The sequence below is a fragment of the Alligator mississippiensis genome, chromosome 1, assembly GCF_030867095.1.
Source record: "Alligator mississippiensis isolate rAllMis1 chromosome 1, rAllMis1, whole genome shotgun sequence".
NCBI lineage: Eukaryota > Metazoa > Chordata > Crocodylia > Alligatoridae > Alligator > Alligator mississippiensis.
This window is the reverse complement of record NC_081824.1, coordinates 434,079,319-434,097,576: the sequence shown is the minus strand read 5'-3', so window position 1 is coordinate 434,097,576 and position 18,258 is coordinate 434,079,319. Positions and strand designations below refer to the sequence as shown.

General features: G+C 42.1%; 1 protein-coding gene across 1 annotated transcript; it reads right to left on the bottom strand.

Moving 5' to 3' along the window:
• Nucleotides 1-546: 546 nt before the first annotated feature.
• Nucleotides 547-16,199, bottom strand: GJA3 (gap junction protein alpha 3). Its single transcript, XM_059720650.1, has 2 exons — nt 16,119-16,199; nt 547-8,784 (listed from the first exon to the last, which is right to left on the bottom strand). The coding sequence occupies exon 2, from the start codon at nt 8,765-8,767 to the stop codon at nt 7,187-7,189; it is 1,581 nt and encodes a 526-aa protein (XP_059576633.1). The 5' UTR covers nt 8,768-8,784; nt 16,119-16,199; the 3' UTR covers nt 547-7,186.
• Nucleotides 16,200-18,258: the final 2,059 nt, after the last annotated feature.

Below are 18,258 nucleotides of genomic sequence, written 5' to 3'. Positions count from 1 at the left end.
AGGAAGAATGTTTTTAACTATGGGTTCCTATTTGATATTTCTGATCTTATTTTGTGAATAATGTTTGCACGCCTAATAGTGCTAACATTGCATGGCACCCCAGGATGCCATGGCACTCTGGTTGGGAATCTCAAAATAATTTGCAAAGAAGGTAAATTAGTACTGGTGGAGATGGGCCCTGAGTGTTTACTAGGCCCAAGGGCAAAGACAAAGCATGGGATGAATTATGACCCAGGTGTGCCATGTTCAAAACCTGGAGTGAAAACCTGACTCCACTGAAACGAATATCACAATTCCCACTGATGTCGAGGACCAGAATTCTACCTCCAGATCTTAGTACTATGGGCCCTGATCCTGTCAGTCCTCTACTTTAAGACTGTCCACTGATGTATGTGGGATGATGCACATGATTGGGTGCTTAATTTTCAGACAAAACTCTTTCAGTCAACATTTTGCACCTTACAAATGTAAATCATATATTCACTGAATAATGAGAGGGATCTATTTCAGCTTAATTAATAATTATTTACTCTTTTAATGTTTTTAGTGATAAACTGCATGCCACACAAATTTTATCTGAGAGAGATGAGGTTATGGTACAAAAAGTTTATTTAGTAACACTTTTGTAAACATTTGAGGTAAATTAACATGTACATCAACTTTGTTCTTACAGAATTTGATACACAAGGCACTTCTTCAAAGACAGCACTTCAAACAGTTTGCTGCTTTTAGTGGTGTTTCAAGTCTATGACTGCCCAGAAAATGCTCTACTTTTGTTGTGAAATTTTGAGATGTACAAGACTACATCCTTTGGCAACAAGAAAATTTTTTGAATAAGCTTTCTTATGCAACACAAGTTTTAATTGTGAGAAACAATGAAACTGGGAATAGGTTTGTATTTCTTCTCTCAAAATATGTTAATATTTGCTTCATAACCCCTGAAGGGCTGAAACTGCCAGAATTAGATTAGCACTTAAAACTAATGTAGTGGCCAAACCTGCAAATTATCTTTGAGTGTCTTTTTTCATATGATCATAATCCCATTACTATTGATTGTGGTACTTGCATGAGTAGAAGCTACTCATCTGAGACTGCAGGATTAAATGCTTATTTTTAGCCAGGGGGGTGGGAAGGTAAAGGGAGGAAATGAACTTTGTAAAATCTTCCATAGTGTAACAACACAGTATTTCTCAACAAGTAGTTTGTCTGTGACTTTAAACAATACTGCCAATTTAGCACTTAAAGAATAGATGTCACTGCTAATTATTGTCATCAAACATCCAAACACGCATAAGTAAATATGTAATGTTGAAACCTAAATGAATTTGGTGATAACTTAGTTCACAATGGATGATTTTTTTTCCATAAGAGCGTGCTCCTTGCATACCATATATCAAGACCCTGTATTTTAAACTGGTGGAGGAAATGTGTAGTATAGAATCCCCAATCTAAAATTAATTTTCTTTAATTGTATTGTCTTATACCCGAAGAGTTCCTGTATTTGATTAAAGGGTGTAGGTTGTAGCCATGTTGGTCTAAGGACACAGGCAGACAAGGTTCTTTGGGTAAATCTGATATCTTTTATTACACCAACTCAAATAGTTGGAAACATTCTTCTTTGCAAGCTTTTGGGTACAAATTCTACCCAAAAGCTTGCAAAGAAGAATGTTTCCAACTATTTGGGTTGGTGTAATAAAATGTATCGGATCTACCCAAAGAACCTTGCCTGCCTGTGTTTGATTAAGACTTTTTTTTAGGATTAAAGCATTGGCTGGGTCATTCTTTTAATATGTTACACCAATGTAAACTTCCAAAATAGTGTATTCAGTCCAAATGTACAGTCCGAAATAAAAAATTGAATGTAAACTTCAGGAAACCCAAAATTACAAGTAGAGCACACAATTCACAACAGAAAAAAAAAGGAAAAAAATTCATTTTAGGAAAAAACAGCTTGTTCAGTGGACTGTACTAAGGGATTTAATAAATAAAAAACAAGGGCCTAGAGCCTCACCTTATGCAAACTGAAACCATGGAGCAACGATAATTCACACCAGATGAGACTCTGGCTTCCAGTTTGACTAGAAAAGGACCTACAGGTTGGGTTGATGGTTTTTTGTTTGTTTTTTAAGATGGTTCAAATTATTTTACTGGTCCTACGCTTTGGTGTTCATACCAGAAGAATTACTGTATAACGGTGCACTTAATTAGTGATAAGTGCCTTTATGGATGTTAAATATATTGTGGCAAAATAACCCCTTGTATAATGGCACAAGGGGTTTCCTATACCTATTAACTGGCTTCAGAAATGCATCAGAGAAGACTCTGGCCCATTGTGTCTTTTCAGTGCATGCTACTTGTTTGCAAGAAACCAGCAGTCAGTGCTGACATAGAGCAATGATATAAAGACCATCTCTTTTCTTCTTCATGAAAAATCAAGAGCTAGATTTTTACACAGTATATGTTCAATCATTAACAAAAGACAAGTTACCAGGAGATTCTATCACTGTCTTCACTGAATCCAAACATAAAGGAAAAAATTGTGCAGCAATAAAATCACCTGTACTTAATTTTTTGATACTGGTTACCAGCAAAGATAAATAGGCCCAAACACAGAAACGGATATAAAAATAAGGTTGGCCACATATGTGTTTATTAATAACATTTTCTTTATATTTTTGTTATCTTTCATTGAAATTTATCAAAAATACTCCAAAATATATATAATTAAATTAGTGATTCTTGAAAATGATGGCCAATAGATCACTTTGAATTATTGCAAAAAAATAGCATGCCATATACCTGGTAACTGTTCAAGGTACATTTTTTCTGCTTCTTTTCTTTTACATATTTTAGCACATGTTTTTCTCTATTAAACTTTTAACACAGTCCATAACAATTTTTCACACCATCCATCCATCCATCCATCCATCCATCCATCCATCCATCCATCCAGTGAATATGATTACTTGCTTTGACTTTATATTAGAAGGCACGATTCAGCTGTTTTTTAATGACATTCCAACCCTGCTATAACTTACCCACTTGCTTACAGTTAGGGACATGTGTAAGACTTTCCAAGATTGGGACCCGTGTAAAGATCAGGCCCGTTTAAAGTAACATCTGCTACCATTTTATTTTTTAAACAAAGTATGACAGACAAATTGACCTGAAAAACTAATGAATGTTTCCACCTACAAACACTGTCCTACCACACACAATTTGTTACTTCCTGGTGTTTAAATTGTTTTCCTAACCTACCTTGAGGTGTGAACTGAGTCTGATTTTAATTTTTATTTAAAACAGGCACTTCAGAAACATGTTTTTGAACATTTAAATGTGTGCCTTCTGCCCACGTTCTGATTAAAAACATCAATATTTTAATCTCAATAACTTACATTTGTACTCCTCAATCAGGGAGAATTCTATACCTTCAATGGGAGTTTTGCCTCATTAAAAAGTGTGAGAACTGGGACCAATAGCACTATATGGGATCTCATCTAAATCTTTTCTTTAACTTTGGATCAAGATAAACATATGTTAATGTTGTACATAGCAGGTCAGATCCTGAAGTTGTTACTTATTCTTTACTCAGAAGACAACCATTGCTTTAAATAGTAATTACATGAGTAAAAAAATGAGTAAAGCTCTCAGGATTTGTCCCACCAGTGAGACTGTTCAAAGTGATTCAATCACAGGTCTAATCCTGCAGCCCTCCAAGGGTCAATGCTGCTCCTCAAATCAATGGGAGCTTTTCCTCTGCAGGATTAGTTACTAAAAGTGAAAGTAAGAAACAGTATCACAATCAAAATTAAATTGTCCGTAACCAAGACATTTTCCATTTTACACTTGTTACGGCAGAACTTAAGAAGCCGGTGTTAAAGACACAACCTGTGAGTTGTAGCCTAGCTTTGTTTTATCTACCGTTTTTTCAAGTCACTATTGATTTGGTCTGGAGGCTGTTAGATCAGGTTGCTCCTGGGGACACAGTTATATTGCCCCCCATCCCTATATAACTAATGGATCTTTTGCAGTTTCCCAGTCCATATGATACCTGAAAATACCACATGCCACAAAAATATTTGAACTCTATGCAGGATGAACCACAGACATATTTCTGCAAGTGGCAGACTAAAGCTGACCTTAAGCAAGCTCTAAGTATCTCTGCTCCTTTGGTTTTTATATATAATATGGATGCAATCCTGCAGGACCTACTCAATAAGACTTTTGCTTGAGCAGGGACTACAGGATTTGGGACCCTATGTAACAATAGGCCAAATTCTGCACTCAAGCCTAGAAATAACAGAGCATATATTCAAAGCCCTTCTTTAAACTGAGGCCTTAGTTACACCAGAACACTGCTAGAGATACTACACTGATTTCACTTTACAGTGGTGCAAGAGAGTATAGAATTTGGCCTCTTGAATGTTGATGCTGTCATCTAAAACATGTCATTAAAACCCAGAGATGCACTTTGTGTGACTGTAGCAATAGAATGACTTGACAATTATCACAACTGCTAAAATGTTAATACATCTAAAAATGTTCAGGGCTAAATGCTGTCCCTGTTTACATCCAGGCACCCATGCTGACTACACGCTAGCTTCAGTGGTGTGGGATGGGTGTAAAAAGGACCAGAATTTAGCTATTTGCTTGTAGAAAGATCTATTATGGCTTAAAACATAGGGAGTTCATGAGAGGATGCTTAAAACTTGACACTTAAATCATAGCTACTGTTCATATGCTATTTGTTCATCAGCATATCAGCAAATGCAATATATATGCAGTCTCTATCCCCAGACCGTTAGCAGTACAAACCCCCATCACATGATCCTTGTTCACGCAGTAGGTCAATTGATGTCAGTGAGACAAATGGCATAAATAGGGGCTGCAGAGCACGAGCCCTAATATTGAAAGAACTCTTTAAGTCTCTTTAGGAGATACAACAAATATAAAAATTTAGTCTGTGTTGATGGAAAATACTTTTGCTAATTGTTTAGTAAAATAAACCTGTTATGGGAAAGATATGTATGTGGGGAGAGGCAGTTCGCACTTGTAATCTTCAGCAAGAGGGACCTGATCCCAGCTTTGCCTGAGAGAGGATCACAAGAGCAGGCCAAGCCACTGAAAATGTGCAGGGTTATTTAAGTGTACTTACTGCACTGCTCTAATTATAGCAGCCCAGCACTATGGCAGCAGTTACAATACAGCTCGACTTCAGCTAACTGAAATTTGCATTGCAACTACCAGAACAAAAGTTGGATCTCTGCCTGCCCAGCTGCACCCAAACTTTTCCTCAGCTTGACCAGGCATTCAAAATGTTGATTAACTTCCAGGAGAGCATTTGGTATAAGGAAATTAAAAATGTATGCTCTTTTAAAGGGAACTGTCTCCTTAGATAATACCCAACCACCAGCTTTTTAAGGAAAATGGACAACTCTTTAAAAAGCTCACTTGTATGTATGTATGTAGCCTCCTCCCCCCCACGTCACTGTCCTGCCCAAACTCCACTTAACTTCAGCTGCAACTTTTTTAAAGTAAAGCCTGCAAAATCAGAGACTTAATCCTGCTCCTATTGAATTTTATGCATCTGGGTCATGTCTACACGTACACTAATGGGCCACAATTATGGCACATTGAGTTTAGTACCTGTAATAACAGGTACTAAGAATGCGCCTAATTGGCACTACTGTGCAGTAGTGCCGGTGTACATCTTACGTGATGCTAATTCTCAGTAGACTAACTTTACTGCACATTAGCACAGCTTTCACTGTGACGTGCTAATGCATAGTAGAATTAGTTTACTGAGCTTTTAGCATCTTGTGTAGACGTGTCCATGCTGCAATTTCCTTTAGTGGGATCAGAATAGGACCCTAAACCCTAGAAGATCACCATGTTACTCAAGTCATTTTTCCCATAACAGGCTGTATTCTATGTTTGTGAGTACTGACTTGTAAGACTGTTACAATTTACTGTAGGAAAGGGCCACTTATCAGCGCATAGCAGGAAAGAATGTTGCTACAAATGTTTAATGTGACGAAAATTGTTTCCCATTACTTTCTCCTATGAGATCAAGGATCAAACTAAAATGTATAAATACACTGTCAAGTAATTTTTAACAAACAGATTAAAATTATTCTAGAAATGTTCAGATACTTTAAGATGTGCACTCAATGTTACTTCTACTAAGCATTCCTTCCAGCTGGCTTAAGCTAACTATGTATCAGTCTAAAACTCTGAGCTCTATACTAGTCTATTGTCAGGCTACAACATACAGGGCCAAAATGTGATGAAACTATAATTCTTATTTTCTGAAGTAAAACTGTTGAGTGTAACACTTTCTGAGGTGTGTGGTTTACTTTCTCTCCTTCTCTAAGCAATTTCAAATGTCAAAATAAAAATAAAGCTAAAGATATTCAAAAGAATCCATGTGCTTAAAAACATTGTGTAGTCATGGTTGGCAAATACTAGATAAAAAGTTAAACTAGGCACTTCCTTACAGGTCAAGAGATGGGGGAAAAACAGAAAGATGAAGCTCAGGAATAATTAAATCTACTATGGGGTTACCCAAACTTTGTCTAACTGAAGGGCTGCATTGGCAATTTACCATGAACATAAAGGCTGCCCTAATTCATTTTAAAAGGAATCACCCTGCTCTGTCAGGTTGGTCCACGGAGATGACAGGTGCCACCAGGCCATGTGCCATTCTCATTGTCAGGGAAGTGTGGTTTAAGAGAAAGGAAAGAAAGCAGGACCTCAGAGTCCACACAGGGGAAAGTGGAAGTGAAGGCAAGGGTAAGATGAAAGATGACAGGCACAGGAGCACAAAATGTGCTAATGTTTCTCTTGGGAGAGCATCAACATGAGGGTGCATGCCCAGCTGCCACTGACACCTGTCATTTGTGCAGACCTCCCATCTGGATGGCACTGAAAGTTCTGTCACTGACATCAATGAGTGCGGGTTTGGTCCCTTGGCCCATGGGCTGTGCTTCAGCCACCCCTGACCTACTAGAAAATGTCAATATTTATCCCCACTACAACTCACAGAGTGCAAGAACAGCAAGCTTCAAAGTTTGGAACCCCAGCCTCCCTCATCCCCTGGCCTGGGGTCTGGTCTCCCTCCCACACCACGTGGTTCCCCATTACACTTTGCTTTTATCATCTGCTTCTCCCAGCACTGGAAACCATGCTACACAGCCAAGTCATCTGACCTGGCTCTGCTGCTGCTGGACTTACTAGCCCTGCTTAAGCGCCGTGTGTCTATGAGCAGCGCTGGATCAGGCATCTCCACTGTGGTACAGGCAGGTGACATGGGTGACGCAGGCAAGACAGGTGAGGCAGGTGATGCAGGAGAGGCAGGTGAAACAGGCCTTTCCTCCAAAGGCTCCTCTTCCCCTTCTATATCCCACTTGCTTCCACTTCCCCCACTCAGGCTGGTACTGCTGCCCACACTGTTGGCTGCTGCCACAGGTAGCTCTGGAGGTGGTGGTAGTGGTGGCTGCTCAACTGGCTCCTCTGGCTCTGGAAGCTGTTGTCGGACACTGCTGGGGGTAGAGGAAGCTGCTGAGCTGGAAGGTGGTGGCTTCTTCTGCTCCTCAACTGCCATGTTGGCCCAGTTCTGCTCAGCAGCTGAAGCTTGGCTGCTGGCATTCAAGTAATTGATGACAGCCAGTGTGGGCGTTGGGATGGGGGTTGGTGTTGGGATTGGTGAGGAGGCTGGGGTGGGGGTGGCAGTTTTCTGCTGCTCCTCAGCAATTGGGGGAGCCACAGGATAGCTGGCTGCAGAAGGTAAGGCAGATGGTTGTGCCTTAACAGGGGACTCAGCATAGTAAGGTGGCACAGCAGCTGGAGTGAGCAGAGGGGTGACAGCTCGAGTGTCAGGCAGAACAGGCGGGGCAGCATGGGCTGTTATCACTACTGGTGGTGGTGGAGGCATGGATGCAAGCTTGGCATCTCCTTCTATTATAACTGGTTCCACAGCTGTGATGGTGTCAGGGGTGTAGTGGTTGGTCACGCCCTGCTTGAGCTTCTTCCATCCCAGGTGGTAGATCTCAAGCATGTTGAGCAGCAGTGAGACACAGGCCACCACCAGCATGAAGATGATGAAGATGGTCTTCTCGGTGGGCCGAGAAATGAAGCAGTCCACAATGTTGGGGCAGGGCCAGCGGCTGCAGCGGTAGAGAGGCTTCAGCTCAAAGCCATAAAGGAAATACTGACCCACAATGAAGCCCACTTCAAAAAGAGTTTTGAAAATTATGTTGAAGACATAGGTGCGGAGCAGGGCACCCCCAATGCGGATCTTACCACGCTCATCACGGATCGGTAGCTTCTCTTTCTTCTTGGGAGGTGGCTCCTTTTTGCTGACACAGTTGTTGTTGCCTCCAGCTGCTGTCCCCAAATGGATGATGTCTTTGCAGCTCCCCTTCCTTTTCAGCTCTTCCTCTTTCTGTTTCTTCTTCTCCTCCATGCGCACAATGTGGAGCACATGGCCCAAGTAGATAAGCGTTGGAGTGGACACAAAGATGATCTGCAGCACCCAGAAGCGGATATGGGAGATGGGGAAGGCTTTGTCATAGCAGACATTTTCGCAACCAGGTTGCTGAGTGTTGCAGGTAAAGTCCGATTGCTCATCTCCCCAGACCTCCTCAGCAGCAGCTCCCAGCACCAGGATTCTGAAGATAAACAGCACGGTCAGCCAAACTTTGCCAATGACCGTGGAGTGCTCCTGTGCATTCTCTAATAGTCTCCCCAGAAAGCTCCAGTCACCCATTGTTCCAGACGTCTAACCTGCAAGGAGAACAATAATAGCAATATTAGTCAAAGCAAACAGAGGCCAGTCTCCAAACAAACAGGTGAATATATATTTTTTTGCCAACATGTATTTATTGAAATATCTATACATAGGGAGGGGTATGTATTTGCTATTATATTACTAAGTAGCCTGTGTGTATGTGTTAAGAATTACATATATAATAGGGGTGTGCAAAATGGGCCCTATTTGATTTGGATTCAGCAAGAATTGGGGATGGTGATTCAATTCGTTGATTCAGATCACTGTTCCCAATTTGATTCGGCTGAATCCGAAACTGAAGATTCAATGCTGAATCAGCGATTCGGACATTGACACAGCTTTAAATGTTTTTTCTACGTACCTTGAGGTACCAGCATGGCACGTGAACACTGCAATGCTAGGGGGGATGGAGCAATCCACAGAAGTGCAGGGGGGCCCACCACATGCTTGGTGGCGAACCCAGAAGTGGGCCGAAAGTACTTCTGGTCGACTTCCGGGTCTGTCGAGAAGCGTGCAGAAGGACCACCCCCCCACGCCCCTCCGGCTCGGCAATCAGCCACGGGGGGACCCCAGGTACCCCCCCAGGCCCAGGAGGCACTAGTCACTGAGCCAGGGGGCACTGGGGGGTCCTCTTGCGTGCTCACCAGCAGACTCGGAAGTGGACCAGCAGTGCTTCTGGTCCACTTCCAGGTCTGCTGCCGAGTGTGCTGGGGAGCCCCCCATGTTTCTGTGGGATACTCCATCCACCCCAGCATCACAGCATTCTTGAGCCACCAGCTACCTAGAAAAAAAACCATTTAAAGTGCTGTCTACGTCCAAATCATTGAATCTTTCCAAATCCCTCTGAATTGATTTGGAGGTTTCGATTCAATTCGGAGAGATTACAGGGTCTCCTGATTCAATTCAGATTTGGAGATTCAGCCACCAAATTGGGCCAAATCTCTGCTAAATCAAATCAAGGACTGAAGCTTCACGCATCCCTTATATATAATATGTCAGAGATGACCAAAGGTATATGCAAGTGGTGAAATTCATTCAGTTAGGATCTTACATGTGATGTGTACCGGTGTAACTGTCTTGGTATCATTGTAGGCAACACAGACTCAGACCTCTAATTGCTCATAGAAGGATTTAAATATCAAAGTCCCTGCCTACTGGCTTCTTTGCTTCCTGTATTTCAAATATGTATCTAATTCTTCTTGCCTGTTTTTGGGGGGAAAAAGGGGATACTCAACAAATTAATGAATCTGTAGATTTCTATGATTATGTGATTTATGTGATCATTGATATTATTATTGCAGCATGTAGGACAACAAGGCATGAACCAGGCACCTGAGGTCCAGCTAGATTCTGTACACGTAAAGAACCAAAAGCTAATTCATGCCACAGGATCCATTTGCTCTTATGCTTTATTTATTCATGGGAGCATGTATGTTGAGAACAAGCATGTTTCCTTGTAAACCAATTGCTTTACTTGTTTAAGAAGAAAGAAAAATTTGAGAGAGAAACCTCAACTATAGATGTAAAATAAAATATTAGAAACCAAGGATGAAAATGATAAATATTGCAATATTTTTTCTTCTATCCTGTCATCTGGTTTGCAGTGAAAGCATATGCTTCAGCAAGAGTCTTTTGCCAACCTGCTTTATCTTAGGATCTCTCATACCCTAGTTTTTGCTGTATAAAGTTATTATTCACCAGAAAAATCCCTTGTGGCCTTATTCCTACAGAGAAAAAAATGTTGGCCCTAAATTTTCAAACATGTCTAGTGAACCTGAGCGTTTTTGTTTTCTGCTGTTAGATATCTCTAAAGCTTCCTGACTCTTAAAGGGCAGACGTTCAATGCTGTCTTAAACTCAATTGCTTTATTCAGCTGTCTCAAGCTGGACACCCAAAATAGAAGTACCCAGATTGCTAGTCAATTTTGAAAATGGAAGTTATAATTTGTGTATTGCTTCCGTGTGGGGTATGTGAAGGAAGTGCATCTCCCCATCCTTGTAAATTTTAATACTTTGGACCATCTTCTGTGTTTTATATGCCAGTATTTGCTGTTTGCACTGCTTTCAGAAATACCTAAATAGTACATCTTGCCCTTACCTAGCAGCTTGCAATTCAAAAGAATGTATTTGTATACAAAGAAAAATCAGTACCTGTTTTGTTTATATATCCAACTATCTCTTCTGTTCAAAAGATTTTTAATAAATTAGTCAAATTAAAATTTTGCTGCAGTGGAATTAGATTCTCTCTGAGGAAGCAGATATTCTAAAATGTACATTCCTTAATGTAAAATAGAAACTGCACATATAGTCCACCCGTGTCTGTGAAATTCTGTTCTAATAAATTACAAGAGGCAAAATGCCTTATCTCAGATATTTTTATAGGAATTTGGAGTTGTAGTGCGAGTGTTTATCAAAGCTTTGATTTATCAAGGTATGCATAACAATTTTTGTGACAAAACGAGACATGCTTCCACATGTAATTATTTAGACATTCACATTCAGTTTTATTTCAGCAACTCTTTTTCTTGATTTCTTTGTTGTTATATGTAAAATGAACCACTTTATTTTCTCTAAGGATTAGCATGATCAAAATAAATTCTTGGTGATAAAGCTACATTGTATTTCTGGTTCTGTTCTTTCCTCAGACATCACAACCAATTATTTGAAAATATTTTATTCCTTTCTTCCTCCCTCAAAAACAAAATTGTGGATTTGAATTCTACTGTTGTGGTGCATCTCTCAAAGGATGTCCATATTTGGTTATCATCATAATTAGAACTACACAGCAATTCTATTACAAATAAATGAAGCTTTCAAGTTTCAGAACAGTATTCTTCTATATACTTCAGTGACAATATGTAGTTCTTATATAGTTTTAGCAGATTTTAAAGTAATGATATTTTTTTTCCTTTCATCTTTGAAAAAACTTTTGTATAGTTTATTAAAACACTAGCACTTTTAGCTTTGCAAGCTCCTTTTCTATTACAAGATGATAGTAGGAATGTTGCTAGACAATAATCAGGGGATTCTGATTTAGGATTTTAGTGCTTGTAATCCCAAATTAAAGTAGATTAACTTTTGAAGATAAATTAGGTTATATTCATTTGATTACATATACTGGATACAAATATACACTTCTCTCAATGTATCAATGCAAGAATTAAGCTTGAGTATGTTGGTATGAACTGCTATACTTTTAAGTGTTTACATTTAGTTTAAGTATGAACTTAATTTTGAATTTCTTAGATTTATGATTGCTTGTTTTGTTGGGAATTAATTTATGAACTAATGGAAGTATTAACTTTGGGGACTATTTAATTAGCATGGCATTTGTTTACTTTAAATTATATGTATTTTCAGTTGTGCCAACAATTAAATGAAGATTTAGTGTTTAAATTATTTAAAAGTATTTTATGTGAAAAAATTGATAGATATGTCTACTGAGCTGAAGGTATGTAGTTATCACCCTGAAATCAAGTTTCCCTTTTTCTGTTGTATACCATGCTTTTTCGCACACACAGCCTAAATTATCCCTTTGTTCTCCCCTACTGACTAGATCCAGTAAAAATTTGGGGAAGATAAATATTTAGGACTAAGAATATTTTTCTCATTATTCCTCAAAACGAAAAGCTTCTTCTTCAGCAGAAGCTGGCACTTTAAACTCTCATCATTTTAGTGAGACTGGAGCCAGAGGCTGCTCTTAGTAAAGATGGCCATTGCCTCCACTGTTCCCCCAAAAGGTGAAGCCACGGTCCCTTTATGAAAGCTATGGCCTCTGTACTGTCACACAGCAGAAAAGAGAACTATGCAGAACTGGTGAATGGAGGTGGTAGCTATCTCTGCTGTAGGAATAACTTGTGGTGTTAATCTTACTGAAAGCAATGGGAAGTAGTGACATGTCTGTGAGCATCTCTGAAGGAAAATTTCATTAATACCAATAATCCTAAACCAGGTATTTTCAATGATTTATTTCCAATTGCATTAGAAAAACTTATAGCCTTTTTTGACATGCTTTAATGTAGCCAAATCATTTTTGCTCTTTGATTATTATAAGAAAGTGTGACAGAATAAGTGTAGTAAAGCAGTTATATAAATATTAATTTTAATTCATAAACAAATTAATGGATTTACTTACATATTATCAGAAAACGCTTGTACTGTATTACTGAAAAAGAAAGTGCTGTTAAGTGTGAGAAGGGTACGTGTATTTTTTAAACATTATAAAGAAGGGTTAAGAGCTGACTGAAATGTAAAACTCAGTTCAGTATGCACCAGTGCCTCCCTAATGTGCATACTACATAGACAGTTTTTCTATATCTCCACTTGACTTTGGGTACTCATTATCTTTGAAAATCAGACCCAGCATTTCCCATCAGGATCCTAGCAGCAGTGCAACTCTACAAGTGTAATTGGAAATGGCAGTTTTTGCCACTAGTAACCTAAACCTGCTTTTGGCAGAGTTTGATGATACAGTGGTACTAATATTGGTACGTACGGTGCATGCACACTAGTGCTCCAACCATTGCTACCAACTCTTGGAACTGCCGTTATGCTTTACTTGTTCTCAAAAATTCCAGTATAAGCACAGCCCTGGGGACACATTTGCACATAAAAGAAAAAGTAAGGCCAAAAAGTTTTACAGATTCTTGAGTTTAGGAATTATTTCCCTCCACTATACTCAAATAGCACAGGTCATAAAGGATGACAGAGAAGAGACCCCGCCACTTCACCCCCAGAGCCACTAAAGTCAACAGGACTTGAGGGTGCTTAGGACCACTGAAAAATCAGGTCACATATTCATGTGCCTACATCTAAATCCAGGCACCTAACTTTGAATTGCCACTTCTGAAAAGTATAGGCCAGGTAAACTTAAATCTTTATTGTGCATGTATTTGTTTTTGCAGAGCTAAATCACATCTTAGCCTCTGTGCTGAACTTTTGTCGATGTTACTGTGAACTTCATACACAAATCTAGGGAAATATATAGCCCTAAACTTGAACATCATTTGTATAGGTAAGTGTGATTTCTCTTCTTTTTACTGGCTGAGAAAAACAGGTGAACCTTTTACGAGTCATTCTCTGATTCAACATTAAGAAAAACAACAATTGCAAAGGTCTGACTCACTCACACAAGCATTTTCTTTAAGCCAATGACACTGAAAACATAGGCAATTCTGCTTAAAAACCAGTGAGGGATTCTACTTATGAATAAATGGCACAAATATTATTCACTACGTTTGATGGAAGTACTCGAATTAACTGTGTATGTGTGAATGCATATGCTGGATACACTTTTTGTGTGTGTGTGCACATGCACAGCCACAAAAATATAAAAATATTTAATATATATATTTATATATTCAATGTATATAAAATATTAATAAATTATGATGTCTGATCTCTCACAATATTTTATTTTTTATCCAGGAGGAAAAAAGATAACTCATTGTTATCCGCACAGTTGGCCAATTATTACTTCTAACCACACTTTTGAAGATATAGCAAAGGTACATCACCATATATGTGCATTTAAAGGTTTTATATATAATTCTGCGCATATAAAAAAACTTCAGACTTTCAGAATTGTACTCCTCTTATACATATGATCAGAATCATTTTGTGGAAATAAATGTATTGCTAAAATATAATCGGGTTATCTACATCCATTATTAAGCAAAATTCCCTATCAGTTTTAATAGGAAGATCTTTAAAACTAATTATATTGGTTTTCGATATCATAGACATTAAACACTTTTTAAGGACATTATTCCCTAATTGCGCACAACTATGCCTCAAAAACTATGTGCAGCACACGTGCATACACACACAATGTTTTGTCCAGTCTCATTTTAAACATATCTTAAAATGTAGATGTCCACAGCATTCCCTCAAGACCTAATAAGTATGCAACTTTTTACCTGAAATTCATTCTTCATTTTACCTCATCATATTATTCCTCCTTTTAAACTACCTCCTATTTGTTTTAGATTTCATATCAATCTCTCTACATGTTAATAATTTAAAACAGGTATTTAATGAGAAAAGATCTTCAAACACTGAAAATATCACCACTCCCACTTTAATTTAAATGCTCAAATACCTCCACCACGCTCCTGTTTTTGGTCCCTAGCTGAATGCTACCTTCTGAAGCCTGGAAAGGCAGTTCAAGAGCCGTGACACTGCACCAGGTTTCCAGTGTGTCACAACCACAAGAGGGAATGATATATTTTGCCAGTCATGTCTTCAGCTCAAACTTAAAAAAAATATGCAATGAAAATCTGTTTGCCTGGAATAAAACTGATACAGATAGTTTGCGGTGAACATGAGTCTCTGGCCCCGGTTCTCTTCCTTTTTTTTTTTTTTTAGGAGGGGTTGTCAACAGATTGTTTCATGAGAGTTTCTTCCTTTAGATTCATCTGGTGAACTCATGTTACACGCTAAGGTTTCCAGAGTGTGCCCTTCACCTAACAGCAGAGTGCTGGCACCGGGCAACCCTTGCAGCCAGTGTATTTCCCATGATTTGAAGGGGTGACCACCAGCCCCTGCAGAGATCTCACTACACCCCCCACGCACTTGCCTCCAGGGCAGGTTTTCCCTGGCCGGGGCAGCTCAGGGCGGGAGCCCAGCACCTGCCGCACCTTGACATTTCAGGGAGAAAGAAACCCGTGAACATGGGCTCTCCCCGCTACATGGCGCTCGTCAAACTCCGCCGTGAGGAGCTAGCAGCAGCCGTGGCTCAGACCTGCGGGGCTAGGCGGCCCTGCCCGGGCTCCAGCATCCTAGCAGCAGGCCCGGGGGCTCTGACACGGCCCGTGCGGCGGGACCCCGTCTCCGGCGGCCCCGGGCGGCAAGCGGGCGGCCTTGGAGGCGTGTGTCTCGGTCCTGCCGCTCCGAGAGACTGCCGGGGACCTTCCCGCCGCCGCGGGCTGGAGGCTGGTCCTGCTCGGGGGCAGCGCGTGGAGCCGGAGGCGCGGCGGCAGGTGCGCTGCCTCTGCCCTCGGCTCAGGTCCCGGCCCCTGCGGGCCCGCGGCTGCTCCGGCACCCACCCTCCCTGCGGACCCCTCTGCCCTTGCCCCTGCCCCTCGGGGCAGGAGCACGTGCCGCGTGTGCTGTGCCTGCCTCGCCTCGCCTCGCCTCGCCTCGCGCGGGGCCTCGGACGCGGCCAGCTCCTGCACGGACACCCCCGACGCCAGCCGCTTGCCCCGGGCACGGCTGTCCTCGCGCCCTCCCAGGTGGCGCTTCCCCCGGGCTGAGCGGCAGACGGCCCCTCGGAGCCCCGCGGCGGCGCCGGGCGAGGCTGGCGGCTGCCCCGCGGCGCGGGCGGGCCCTACCTGCCGCGCGGGATGCCCGAGGTCTCCGCTACAGCCTGAGCCGCGACACTGCCCGGGCCATGGCGCGGCGGCGCCTTTCAGCGGCACTCGCCTATAGGCACCGGGCGGGCGGGCGGGCGGCTGCCCTGCGCCCTCCCCCGGCCCCGCCGCCGCCGCCCCCGCCCCGCGGCCCCGCTCGGCACGTGGGAGCCGCCCCCGCCGCGTCCCCGCCCCCCCGGCAGGGGTGCATCCTCCCGCGGGGACTGAGGCCGCTGGGCGGGGGAACCACCCGGCAGGGCTCGGGGCTCCCCCGCCTCGGAGCAGGAGTCCGGGGGCAGCGCGGGGCTTCCCCCTCCGGGTCCGGCCGCGGCTGCCCGGGCCCGCGGGCTGGACCCAGCGCCGTCCAGCGCCCGCCCCCGCGGGCGAGGAGGATGGCGCCGACCCCATGGCGCTGAGCGGCCGGGACGAGCCTCGGAGGGAGCGGAGAGCCCAGCGGGCTTTGGCGGGGCAGGTCTTGGGTGCCCGGCCAGCGGCAGCGCCCTGTCGGGACTAGGGGCGAGGGCTGGTCCTGCTCCGCAATTGTTCCAGCGGGAGCGCAGGGGCTCTTGCACCCCGCTTTGATTCCTGTTTCACCCACACTGTAAGACGGGGGAGGCCGCATGTCCCGTCAGGCCGCGCTGACTTCTGTTCTGGAATCGCAGCATCCTACAAAGTGAGGCTTGGAAGAGACCTCAGGGCCGCATCTATTAACCCCCTGCTCCAACCAGGCCCACCCCAACCAGATCATCCCAGCCAAGGCTTTGTCTGGCTGGGTCCTAGCAGCTTCTAAGGATGGAGATTCCAGCGCCTCCTCTCCGGGTAACCTGCTCCAGTGCTTTACTACCCTCCTAGCCAGAGAGGGGGTTTTTCTGACTACTTAACCTGAACTTCCCTTGCTGCAGCTTGAGACTGCTGCTCCTTGTTCTGTCATCTGCCACCACTGAGAACGGCCCAGCTCGGTCCTCTTTCAACCCCCCTTTCAGGTAGTTGAAGGCTGCTATTAAATCCCCTCTCAGTCTTCTCTTCGCCAGACTAAATAAGGGCAGCTCCCTCAGCCTCTCCCCATAAATCGTGTTCCCCAGCTCCCTCATCATTAGCATCTACCTGATCCTTTCTAAACTCTTCACTTCACAGGTGTTAACTGCCCTCTCTCCTTTTTTAATATTCCACTAATTAAACTATTATTTCTTCTGCACTTCTGCTGTCTGTTTGCTGCTCCTAATAATGTAGCTCCCACCCGCAGATTGTTTTTAACTCTAGCTAAGAACCGTGGACTGGTGTGGAAACATTAACTCAGGTGCACATAAACTCAGGTGCAGAAATAACTTTCAGTAAAGCCATGGGTGCTCTGTCAATATGCTCAAGAAGGCTTCATTTTGTCTTATAAATCAGAAAGCCTTTTAATTCTAATGACTGCAAGGCTAAAGAAATAGCACGTTAGGATTATTTTTCCCTAGTTTGTTGTGTTTTTAATATATAATGCGTGATACAGGAAATTATACACATTCCAATAAAGTTATATTTGTTTTTGCTTCAATCTTAAACTGAATAACAGAGCCCTAGGCCCCTAGCATATTAGTAAAGCTGCTAATTCCTTTTTATCTGGAAACTGATACATGTTGTGTTAAACGTAATGAAGCATCACACTATAAGCACTCCCCTTTGCAAAAACCTAGATATGACCACATGCAAGAAGCATGGGCTTTTGGGTGATGTATTTGATTGGACCAACTGCATCGTCATCGTCATTATTTTTATTATTATTGCTCTAACACCTAGGAGCACTATTCATGGGCCAGAACTTCAAATCTGTCCTTGTGGTTTACAGCATGCATATGAAACTATACATTATTTGCCACTAAATTATAGAAAGAGTAAATGCTTCAGCAAATTATTACTATTATGAATATAAATCAATCAATCTGAAGAGTAAAGATAATCTTTTTTGTCATCCCTTTACTACTTTATTTGCTTGACTGAATCATGACCCCAAGTTCATAGGCTTTTTTGGAACTGTGCCATGGAAATGTATCCTTTTTAGTTTAGAATGTCTCTGGCTGCTTTCTCCTGTGTTCTTTAGAGGTAAAAAATTGAATTATTCTGTTATTCTTATTTCTCTTGC

Excerpts from the sequence above, each read along its gene's own strand:
- GJA3 (XM_059720650.1), bottom strand. The coding sequence starts at position 8,767 with ATGGGTGACTGGAGCTTTCTGGGGAGACTATTAGAGAATGCACAGGAG.